This window comes from Tachyglossus aculeatus, chromosome 2 (genome assembly GCF_015852505.1).
Source record: "Tachyglossus aculeatus isolate mTacAcu1 chromosome 2, mTacAcu1.pri, whole genome shotgun sequence".
Lineage (NCBI taxonomy): Eukaryota > Metazoa > Chordata > Mammalia > Monotremata > Tachyglossidae > Tachyglossus > Tachyglossus aculeatus.
In genome coordinates, this window is record NC_052067.1 from 169932623 (window position 1) to 169945146 (window position 12524).

The following is a 12524-nucleotide window of genomic DNA, read 5'->3' on the forward strand; positions in this document are numbered from 1 at the left end:
GCATTTGTTAAGCGCTTACTATGTGCAAAGCACTGTTCTAAGCGCTGGGGGGGATACAAAGTGATCAGGTTGTCCCATGTGGGGTTCACAGTCTTAATCCCCATTTTACGGATGAGGTAACTGAGGCTCAGAGAAGTTAAGTGACTTGCCCAAGGTCACACAGCAGACATGTGGCGGAGTTGGGATTCGAACCCATGACCTCTGAGTCCAAAGCCCGTGCTCTTTCCACTGAGCCACGCTGCTTCAAGGTCATCAGGTTGTCCCATGTGGGGCTCACTGTCTTCATCCCCATTTGACAGATAAACTGACTGAGGCCCAGAGAAGTGAAATGACCTGCCCAAGGTCACTCAGCAGACCAGTGGAGGAGCTGGGATTAGAACCCCCGACCTCTGACCCCCAAGCCCGGGCTCTTTCCACCAAGCCACACTGCAAGGATAAACTTGAAGTGGACAAAGTGATAAACTTGAAGTGGACAAAGTCATTCATTCATTCATTCAATCGTATTTATTGAGCGCTTACTGTGTGCAGAGCACTGTACTAAGCGCTTGGGAAGTCCAAGTTGGCAACATATAGAGATGGTCCCTACTCAACAGCGGGCTCACAGTCTAGAAGGCCTGATATTGAGATTTCCTCTGGCAGAGGTCAAGGAGATTATCGCCTACTGTGTGCAGAGCACTGTATTCATTCATTCAATAGTATTTATTGAGCGCTTACTGTGTGCGGAGCACTGTACTAAGCGCTTGGGCGAGTATAATAGCACACACTATCAATCAATCAATCAATCATATTTATTGAGCGCTTACCCTGTGCAGAGCACTGTATTCATTCATTCAATAGTATTTATTGAGCGCTTACTGTGTGCGGAGCTCTGTACTAAGCGCTTGGGTGAGTATAATAGTCAGCAGACACTATCAATCAATCAATCAATCAATCAATCATATTTATTGAGCACTTACTGTGTGCAGAGCAGTGTTCTAAGCGCTTGGGAATAATAATAATAATAATGGCATTTATTAAGTGCTTACTATGTGCAAAGCACTGTTCTAAGCGCTGGGGGATGCAAGGTGCTCAGGTTGTCCCACGTGGGGCTCACAGTCTTAATCCCATTTGACAGATGAGGTAACTGAGGCACAGAGAAGTTAAGTGGCTTGCCCAAGGCCCCACAGCTGACAAGTAGAGGAGCTGGGATTCGAACCCATGACCTCTGACTCCAAAGCCCGTGCTCTTTCCAATGAGCCGCGAAGTTGGCAACATATAGAGACAGTCCCTACCCAACACTGGGCTCACAGTCTAGAAGGGGGAGACAGGGAACAAAACCAAGCATATTAACAAAATAAAATAAATAGAATAGATATGTACAGGTAAAATAAATAAATAGAGTAATAAATATGTACAGACATATATGCATATATCCCTGCCCTCAAGGAGCTGACAGTCCACTGAGGGCTTGGGTGACTTCCAACAGTTAGCAGCTCCAATCCCTGCCCTCAAGGAGTTTACAATCCAACAACAGAGACAGACTCTAACATATTTACAGATAAGAAGGAGAGACAAGCAGAAGGGCACGTGGAAAGGCAAGTGCTTCGGTGGGAGAGCGTCTGAATCGAAAGAGCCCGGGCTTGGGAGTCAGAGGTCGTGGGTTCGAATTCCTGCTCCGCCACTTGTGAGCTGTGTGACTTTGGGCAAGTCACTTCACTTCTCTGTCTCATCTGTAGAATGGGGATGAAGACGGTGAGCCCCACTTGGGACAACCTGATAACCTTGTATCTACCCTGGTGCTTAGGACGGTGCTTGGCATACAGCAAGCACTTAACAAATACTGTCATTATTATTATTATTTACTCACAATTCTTCGAGGGGCCGAGAGTCTCCAAACCTCTCGAGCGAGTCATCTATACCCGCTGTCTCTAATTCCTTTCCTCCAGTTCTCTCCCGGATCCCCTCCAAACTGGCTTCCGTCCCCTTCGCTCCACAGAAACGGCCCTCTGTGGAGCCAGTAGAGACAGTCCCTACCCAACACTGAACTCGCAGTCTAGAAGGGGAAGACAGAGAACAAAACCAAGCATATTAACAAAATAAAATAAATAGAATAGATATGTATAGGTAAAATAAATAAATAGAGTAATAAATATGTACAAACATATATACATATATTCCCTGCCCTCAAGAAGCTGACAGTCCACTGTGTCCACTGTCCACTGTCCACCGTCACCGACGGTCTCCTTCTTGCCAGATCCGAAGACCTCTAGGCCTCTACTCCATAATAATCATAATAATGATGGCATTTATTAAGCGCTTACTATGCGCAAATCACTGTTCTAAGCGCTGGGGAGATTACAAGGAGATCAGGTTGTCCCGCGTGGGGGCTCAAAGTTTTAATCCGCATTTTACAGAGGAGGTACCAGAAAAGTTGAGTGACTTGCCCAAAGTCACACCGCTGGGATCTGAACCCGTGACCTCTGACTCCAAAGCCCGTGCTCTTTCCACTGGGCCACGCCGCTTCCCACAGCACACAAGGGTATGTACATGTGCTCTGCACATAGTAAGCGCTCAATAAATACGACTGATGGTGTACATAAGCGCTGTGGGGATGACTATCAAAGTTTTGAGGGACTGTAGAACCAGGTGCATAGGTGATGCAGAGGGGAGGGAGTTCAGCGCTTAGAACAGTGCTTTGCACATAGTAAGCGCTTAATAAATACCATTATTATTATTATTATTATTATCTGGGGTTAATCGGGGAAGGCTTCTCGGGGGAGATGTGATTTTAGGGAGTTCTAAGTAGGATGGTGGGTGTGAGCTAGGACCAGATGGTGAGAGAGATGAGAACAAGGCAGTTAGAGGAGCGTAGTGTGTGCACTGGGTGAAAGCAGAGTTAAATTGAATCAATCCATCAATCAATCGTATTTATTGAGCGCTTACTGTGTGCAGAGCACTGTACTAAGCGCTTGGGAAGTACAAGTTGGCAACATATAGAGACGGTCCCTACCCAACAGTGGGCTCACAGTCTAAAAGGGGGAGACGGAGAACAAAACCAAACGTACTAACAAAATAAAATAAATAGAATAGATATGTACAAGTAAAATAAATAAATAGAGTAATAAATCTGTACAAACATATATACATATATACAGGTGCTGTGGGGAAGGGAAGGAGGTAAGATTGGGGGGGATGGAGAGGGGGACGAGGGGGAGAGGAAGGAAGGGGCTGAGTGTGGGAAGGCCTCCTGGAGGAGGTGAGCTCTCAGTAGGGCCTTGAAGGGAGGAAGAGAGCGAGCTTGGCGGATGGGCTCCCTCCTCCAATCCCTCCTTACTTCCACTCTTGAAAATAAAAGTGTTGGTTCAATAAAGTAAGGACCTGTCGGGCTTCTTGAGAAAAGTGTAGGGAAGCAGAGAGCTGGAGGGAAGTGGAGAGGGAAGAAGCATGGTCATCTCCATGAAAACTTTCAGCCCAGTGCTGGGCAATCAATCATTCAATCGTATTTATTGAGCGCTTACTGTGTGCAGAGCACTGTACTAAGCGCTTGGGAAGTACAAGTTGGCAACATATAGAGACGGTCCCTACCCAACAGTGGGCTCGGAGAGTACTCCATCCTCATCCTCCTCATCCTCTTAGCCGTCTTCCACCCTGCGGCCCACCCCTTTCTCCCAGAAATGTTCTCCAACCTCAGCTTCCCTGATTCTGTCGTCTCCTGGTTCTCCGCCCATAATAATAATAATAATGGCATTTATTAAGCACTTACTATGTGCAAAGCACTGTTCTAAGCGCTTGGGAGGTTACAAGGTGATCAGGTTGTCCCTCGGGGGGCTTACAGTCTTAATTCTCATTTTAGAGATGAGGGAACTGAGGCCCAGAGAAGTGAAGTGACTTGCCCAAAGTCACACAGCTGGCGGAGCTGGGATTTGAACCCATGACCTCTGACTCCAAAGCCCATGCTCCTTCCACTGAACCACGCTGTTTCTCTAATATCTCTGGCTGCTCCTTCTCCGTCTCCTTCGTGGGCTCCTCCTCCGCCTCCCACCCCCCTTACTGTGGGGGTCCCTCACATTTCATTCATTCATTCATTCAATCGTATTTATTGAGTGCTTACTGTGTGCAAAGCACTGTTCTAAGTGCTGGGGAGGTTACAAGGTGATCAGGTTGTCCCACAGGGGGCTCACAGTCTTAATCCCCATTTTACAGATGAGGTAACTGAGGCTCAGAGAAGTGAAGTGACTTGCCCAAAGTCACACAGCTGACAAGCGGCGGAGCCGGGATTTGAACCCACAGCCTCTGACTCCAAAGCCCGGGCTCTTTCCACTGAGCCACGCTGCTTCCCCCGAAATCACTTAACAAATACCATAATTATTATTGTTATTATCTATCCCAGCGCTTAGAACAGTGCCTGGCACATAGTAAGTGCTTAACAAATTCCACAATTATTATTATTCTCCATCTCTACTCACCTTCCTCTCTGTTCTCCTTCCCTTCCAGACGGAGCGGCAAGGAACAATGAGTCTCTCGTTTTGTGGCAACGACAACATTTCTTCCTACAACATCCAAAGAGGAGTCTTGGAAAATGCCTGCTTTGTGGACGCCCTCAACCTGGTTCCTCATGTCTTTCTGCTCTTCATCACTTTTCCGATACTGTTCATCGGTGAGTAATCAAACGCCTGGAGTTAAAGGAAATGGATAAAGCTACTGAGGCATTAGCTTCGCTCTCCGGGATCATTCATTTATTCATTCATTCAGTCGTATTTATTGAACATTTACTGCGTGCTGAGTACTGTACTAAGCGCTTGGGAGAGGATAATACAAACAATAAACAGACACATTCCCTGCCCACAGTGAGCTGACAGCCTGGGTTGGGGGGTTTGAATGTGAATACTACTACTACTACTACTACTACTACTAATAATAATAATGATGGCATTTATTAAGCGCTTACTATGTGCCAAGCACTGTTCTAAGCTCTGGGGAGGTTACAAGGTGATCAGGTTGTCCCACGTGGGGCTGACAGTCTTCATCCCCATTTTACAGATGAGGCAACTGAGGCCCAGAGAAGTGAAGTGACTTGCCCAAAGTCACACAGCTGACAATTGGCAGAGCCGGGATTTGAACCCATGACCTCTGACTCCAAAGCCCGGTTTTTTTCCACTGAGTCACGCTGCTTCTGTGAAGGGACGGAAACAGCCTGTGTGCCTTATGGGGGGCAGGGACGTGTCCAACCTGATTAGCTTGTATCTCCCCCAGCGATTAAAATAATGCTTGACACATAGGAAGTGCTTAACAAATACCATAATTAATTAAGGAGAAAAAGACACCTTTGTTGGGGCTTAAAAAATACTGGACAGAGAGCCCAGATTTGCTAATGTGTCATCACATATCAATCAATCAATCAATCGTATTTATTGAGTGCTTACTGTGTGCAGAGCACTGTACTAAGCGCTTGGGAAGTCCAAGTTGGCAACATATAGAGACAGTCCCTACCCAACAGTGGGCCTAAAAGGGGGAGACAGAGAACAAAACCAAACATACTAACAAAATAAAATAAATAGAATAGATGTGTACAAGTAAAATAAATAAATCAATAGAGTAATAAATATGTACAAACATATATCCATATATACAGGTGCTGTGGGGAAGGGAAGGAGGTAAGATGAGGGGGATGGGAGGGGGACGAGGTTTCATTCAAATAGAGAAGCAGTGTGGCTCAGTGGAAAGAGCCCGGGCTTTGGAGTCAGAGGTCATGGGTTCAAATCCCAGCTCTACCAATTGTCAGCTGTGTGACTTTGGGCAAGTCACTTCACTTCTCTGGGCCTCAGTTCCCTCATCTGTAAAATGGGGATGAAGACTGTGAGGCCCATGTGGGACAACCTGATCACCTTGTATCCCCCCCCAGTGCTTAGAACAGTGCTTGGCACATAGTAAGCGCTTTAATTCTGTTTGTTCTGATGATTTTGACACCTGTCAACATGTTTTGTTTTGTTGTCCGTCTCCCCCTTCTAGACTGTGAGCCCACTGTTGGGTAGGGACCGTCTCTATATGTTGCCAACTTGTACTTCCCAAGCGCTTAGTACAGTGCTCTGCACACAGTAAGCGCTCAATAAATACGAATGAATGAATGAACAAATGCCATTATTATTATTATTATTATTATTCATTCATTCAATCATACTTATTGAGCGCTTGGACACAGAAAAATGATCCGGTCAGCTGGGTGAGGTGTGGGCCAGAATGGGAGGTCAGCAAGAAGGCTGATGCAATAGTTAGTCAGTCATATTTATTGAGTGTTTACTGTGTGCAGAGCACTGTGCTAAGCGCTTGGGAGAGTGCAGTGTAACAAAAAACAGACACATTCTCTGCCCACAGTGAGTTTAGAGTGGGGGAGACAGACATGAATAGAAATAAATAAATGAGAGATTTTCTAGACTGTGAGCCCCTTCTGGACTGTGAGCCCACTGTTGGGTAGGGACTGTCTCTATGTGTTGCCAATTTGTACTTCCCAAGCGCTTAGTACAGTGCTCTGCACACAGTAAGTGCTCAATAAGTACAATTGATTGATTGATTGATATGTGGTGTGGGGCTGGGAGAGGGGATGAAGAAAGGAAGCGAGTTGGGGGACGCAGAAGGGAGGGGGAGAAGAGGAAAGGAGGGGTTAGGCAGGGAAGGCCTCTTGGAGGAGGTGGGATGAAAATAAGGCTTTAAAGAGGTGGAGATTCATTGTCTCCCCAGTGCTTAGAACAGCACGTAGTAAGCGCTTAATAAATGCCATTATTATTATTATTGTTATTATGAATGAATGGGGGTCAGGCGGCCGACCCCCGGCGGACACAGAGGCCCGGGGCTGAGGCGCTGGGCGTCGTTCAGGGGCCGCTCTTTGGTCCTCAGTGCAGACCTGTATATATGTATATATGTTTGCACGTATTCGTTACTCTATTTATTTATTTTACTTGTACATATCTATTCTGTTTATTTTGTTAATATGTTTTGTTTTCTGTCTCCCCCTTCTAGACTGTGAGCCCACTGTTGGGTAGGGACCGTCTCTATACGTTACCTACTTGGACTTCCCAAGCACTTAGTCTAGTGCTCTGCACACAGTAAGCGCTCAGTAAATATGACAATGAATGAATGAATGAATGTCTGTTGGATAATAATAATAATAATAATAATGATGGCATTTATTAAGCGCATACTATGTGCAAAGCACAGTTGTAAGCATTGGGCAGGTTACATGGTGATCAGGTTGTCCCACGGGGGGCTCACAGTCTTAATCCCCATTTTACAGATGAGGGAACTGAGGCACAGAGAAGTTAATAATGATAATAATAATAATAATAATAATAATAATGACAGTTATTAAGTGCTTACTATGTGCAAAGCCCTGTTCTGAGCGCTGCGGAGGTTACAAGGTGATCAGGTTGTCCCACGGGGGGCTCACAGTCTTAATCCCCATTTTACAGATGAGGGAACTGAGGCACAGAGAAGTGAAGTGACTTGCCCAAAGTCACACAGCTGACAATTGGCAGAGATGGGATTTGAACTCGTGACCTCTGACTCTAAAGCCCGGGCTCTTTCCATTGAGTTGGATATGAGGAGGGAGGGAGTTCCATGCCAGAGGCAGGTCATGGGGCAGAGGTTGGCGGCGAGATGGAGGAGATGGAGGTAACAGAGAGAAGATTAGCGTTAGGGGAGTGAAGCGTGAGGGCCGGGTTGGAGAAGGAGACCAGAATAATCCATCAATCAATCAATCAAATCAAATTTATTGAGCGCTTACTGTGTGCAGAGCACTGTACTAAGCACTTGGGAATTACAAGTTGGCAACATATAGAGACAGTCCCTACCCAACAGTGGGCTCACAGTCTAAAAGTCTTATTTTGTTAGTATGTTTTGTTTTGTTCTCTGTCTCCCCCTTTTAGACTGGGAGCCCACCATTGGGTAGGGACTGTCTCTATATGTTGCCAACTTGTACTTCCCAAGCGCTTAGTACAGTGCTCTGCACACAGTAAGCGCTCAATAAATACGATTCATGATGATGATGATAAAAGGGGGAGACAGAACAAAACCAAACATACTAACAAAATAAAATAAATAGAATAAGTGATCTGCTCAAAGTTGGACAGCAGGCGATCGGCAGAAGCAGAATTAGAACCCAGGTCCTCTGACTCCTACAGCCGGATCACCTTGCTCTGAATTTTGCCCGTTCCCACCAGCTGATCTCCCACCTCTTCCAGCCCCCGAGTCCCTTAGGAAGACGCACAGTTGGGTGGGAAAAGGGTTGTACAAGGGGAAGTGAGATGGAATTCGTTCCTTTCATTGTCTGTCTCCTCACTAGATCGCAAGCTCTTTGAGGGAAGCAGCGTGGCTCAGTGGAAAGAGCCCGGGCTTTGGAGTCAGAGGTCATCGGTTCAAATCCCGGCTCCGCCACTTGTCAGCTGTGTGACTATGGGCAAGTCACTTCACTTCTCTGGGCCTCAGTTCCCTCATCTGTAAAATGGGGATGAAAACTGTGAGCCCCCCGTGGGACAACCTGATCACCTTGTAACCTCCCCAGCGCTTAGAACAGTCATTCACACATAGTAAGCGCTTAATAAATGCTGTCTTTTTTTTTTTTTTTTGGAGGATAGGGGTCATGGTCTACTATTATCCGGTGCTCTGCACAAAGTAAGAGCTCAATAAATATGATCGATTGAATGAATGAAGTACAGTTCTCTGCACATGTTTGACACCTGTCCACATGTTTGACCCAGCTTTCTAGACTGTGAGCCCGTTGTTGGGTAGGGACCGTCTCTATATGTTGCCAACTTGGACTTCCCAAGCACTTAGTACAGTGCTGTGCACCCAGTAAACGCTCAATAAATAAAATTGAATGAGTGAATGTATCAATGTATCGATCTCTATGTATCTCTCTCTCTCGCTCTACGTCTCTCCCTCTCTTTTGACACCTGTCTACATGTTTTGTTTTGTTGTCTTGTCTCCGCCTTCTAGACTGTGAGCCCGTTGTTGGGTAGGGACCATCTGTTGCCAGCTCGTACTTCCCAAGCACTTAGTACAGTGCTCTGCACACAGTAAGCGCTCAATAAATACAATTGAATGAATGAATGAATGGGTGAATTATAACAACAACAGCAATTATAACAATAGCAGTAATAACGATACACAGTGGACTTGTACTTCCCCCAACTCGTACTTCCCAAGCGCTTAGTACAGTGCTCTGCACACAGTAAGTGCTCAATAAATGCAATTGATTGATTGATTGACTGACTGACTAAGCTTCTTAAGGGCAGAGATCATGTCTACTCACTCTACTGGGCTATCCCAAGTTAATAATAATAATGATAATAATAATGGTATTTGTTAAGCACTTACGATGTGCCAAGCACTGTTCTAATCACTGAGGTAGATACAGGGTAATCAGGTTGTCCCACGTGGGGCTCCACGGTCTTAATCCCCATTTTACAGATGAGGTAACTGAGGCACAGAGAAGTTAAGTGACTTACCCAAAGTCACACAGCTGAAAAATGGCAGAGACGGGAATAGAACCAAGTTTTAATGATTCTATTTATTTATATTCATGATGTGTATTTATCTATAATCATATTTATTTATACTGATACTATTGATGCCTGTTTACTTGTTTCGATGTCTGTCTCCCCCCCTTCTAGACTGTGAGCCCATTGTGGGCAGGGATTGTCTCTATTTGATGCTGAATTTTACTTCCCAAGCGCTTAGTACACTGCTGTGCACACAGTAAGCACTCAATAAATCCAACTGATCAAGTTTGAAATGCTTGCGAGGTTTTTAGGTTCAGGCGAATTCACATCTCACAAGTAAGAGTGTCATGGTGGGGTGAGGAGTTCCGAATCTTTGGTCTCTGAAATTTCAGTTTGTAACCCTTTGAGGTCATCATTTTTATGCTTAATTTAAGAGGGGGTCCTAAGAAAACACAGACATCTACCGAAATGGACCTTCACAAACTGTAAAGTACATTCTGAGTATGTTCAAATTAAAAGGTCAAAGGAAGAGATGTTGTTTCTTAGTTTAATGGGAAGGGAATTCTAAAAGACAGAAAATCCATCTCCGCAATGGAATGCAGATTGTTTTTAAGATGTTTCAATGTATGGCCTTGTTTTTTTAAAAGACATGATTAGTTGTGGCTTTAATAATAATAATAATAATGATGATGATGGTATTTGTTAAGCGCTTACTAATACTTAGAACAGTGCTTGGCACATAGTAAGCGCTTAACAGAAGCGCTTAAGAGAAGCAGCGTGGCTCAGTGGAAAGAGCGCGGGCTTTGGAGTCAGAGGTCATGGGTTCAAGTCCCGGCTCCGCCAAGTGTCAGTTGTGTGACTTTGGGCAAATCACTTAACTTCTCTGGGCCTCAGTTCCCTCATCTGTAAAATGGGGATTAAGACTGTGAGCCCCCCGTGGGACAATCTGATCACCTTGTAACCTCCCCAGCGCTTAGAACAGTGCATTGCACAAAGTAAGTGCTTAATAAATGCCATTATTATTATTATTATTATTATTAACAAATACCAACATTATTATTATTATTATTATGTGCCAAGCATTGTTCTAAGCACTGGGGAAGATACAAGGTGATCAGGTTGACCCACGTGGGGCTCATAGTCTTCATCCCCATTTTACAGATGAGGTCACTGAAGAACAGAGAATAATAATAATAATAATATAATAATAATAATAATAATAATGATGGAATTTGTTAAGTGCTTACTATGTGCAAATCACTGTTCTAAGCATTGGGGAGGATAAAAGGTGATCAGGTTGTCCCATGGGGGGCTCACAGGCTTCATCCCCATTTTCCAGATGAGGGAACTGAGGCCCGGAGAAGTGAAGTGACTTGCCCAAAGTCACACAGCTAACAATTGGCGGAGCCAGGATTTGAACCCATCACCTCTGACTCCAAAGCCCGGGCTCTTTCCACTTGAGCCACGCTGCTTCTGACTCCATTATGCCGTGTGACCCTGGATGAGTCACTTAGCTTCTCTGTGCTTCAATTTCCCCAGCCGTAAAACTGGGATTCAAACTGTGAGCCTAATGTGGGACAGGGGACTTTGTCTCTCCTGATGATCTTGTACCCACCCCAGCGCTTACTACAGAGTCAGGCACATAATGATATTACTCTATTTATTTATTTCATTTGTACATGTGTATTCTATTTATTTTATTTTGTTAATATGTTGGTTTTGTTCTCTGTCTCCCCCTTCTAGACTGTGAGCCCACTGTTGGGTAGGGACCATCTCTATATGTTGCCAACTTGTACTTTTCAAGCGCTTAGTCCAGTGCTCTGCACACAGTAAGCGCTCAATAAATACGATTGAATGAATGAATAATAAGTGCTTAACAAATATCACAATTATTATTATTAAGGAAGCCAAGACATCGACGTTAAACACGATTTGATCTTGCATGATCCCAACTTAATTTCCCAGAAGGAATAGATGTGTTCCATTTCCCATATCTGAGCCTCGTTTCCTTCGGGAAGTTTGACCTCATGAACCAAATGCCTGGGGTCATCCTGACTAAAACTCTCCCATCCTGTTGGGAGACGGATGAATTCTCCCATCTGATGTAATGAGTCAGAGTCCTGAGAATTCAGGCCGGAGAAATTGATTCTAGTGCTAGTGGCTTGTTTAGTTCCATTCAGTCATTCAATCGTATTTATTAAGCACTTATTGTGTGCAGAACACTGTACTAAACGCTTCGGAAAGTATGCTATGACAATAAATGGTGACATTCCATGCCCACAACGAGTTCGCTGTCTAGAGGCAGGGAGGCTGACGTCGATACAAATAAATAAAAGGATAGCTGTGGACATAAGTGGGGTATATACATATACCTGTATATATGTATATATGTTTGTACATATTTATTACTCTATTTATTTATTTATTTTACTTGTACATATCTATTCTATTTATTTTATTTTGTTAGTATGTTTGGTTTTGTTCTCTGTCTCCCCCTTTTATCATCATCAATCGTATTTATTGAGCGCTTACTATGTGCAGAGCACTGTACTAAGCGCTTGGGAAGTACAAATTGGCAACATATAGAGACAGTCCCTACCCAACAGTGGGCTCACAGTCTAAAAGGGGGGAGACAGAGAACAAAACCAAACATACTAACAAAATAAAATAAATAGGATAGATATGTACAAGTAAAATAAATAAATAAATAAATAGAGTAATAAATATGTACAACGATATATACATATATACAGGTGCTGTGGGGAAGGGAAGGAGGTAAGATGGGGGGACGGAGAGGGGGATTTTAGACTGTGAGCCCACTGTTGGGTAGGGACTGTCTCTATATGTTGCCAACTTGTACTTCCCAAGCGCTTAGTCCAGTGCTCTGCACACAGTAAGCGCTCAATAAATATGATTGATGATGATGATGATGATGAAAGTGGGGTGGGGCTGGGAGTGGGGAAAGAATAAAAGAGAACATGTCATGGCGACAAAGAAGGGAAGTGGGAGATGAGGAAAAGTGGGGCTTAATCAAGGAAGGCCTATTGGAGG

General features: G+C 44.5%; 1 protein-coding gene across 1 annotated transcript in view; it reads left to right on the forward strand.

The window, feature by feature from the left end:
• The window catches only part of ABCC9 (ATP binding cassette subfamily C member 9), a 351651-nt gene that overhangs the window by 21149 nt on the left and 317978 nt on the right, over positions 1-12524 (forward strand). Inside the window, exon 2 of the mRNA XM_038765661.1 lies at positions 4474-4636. Coding sequence (XP_038621589.1) covers positions 4492-4636 — 145 coding nt within the window. The 5' untranslated portion in view covers positions 4474-4491. The remainder of the gene's footprint in view (positions 1-4473; positions 4637-12524) is intronic.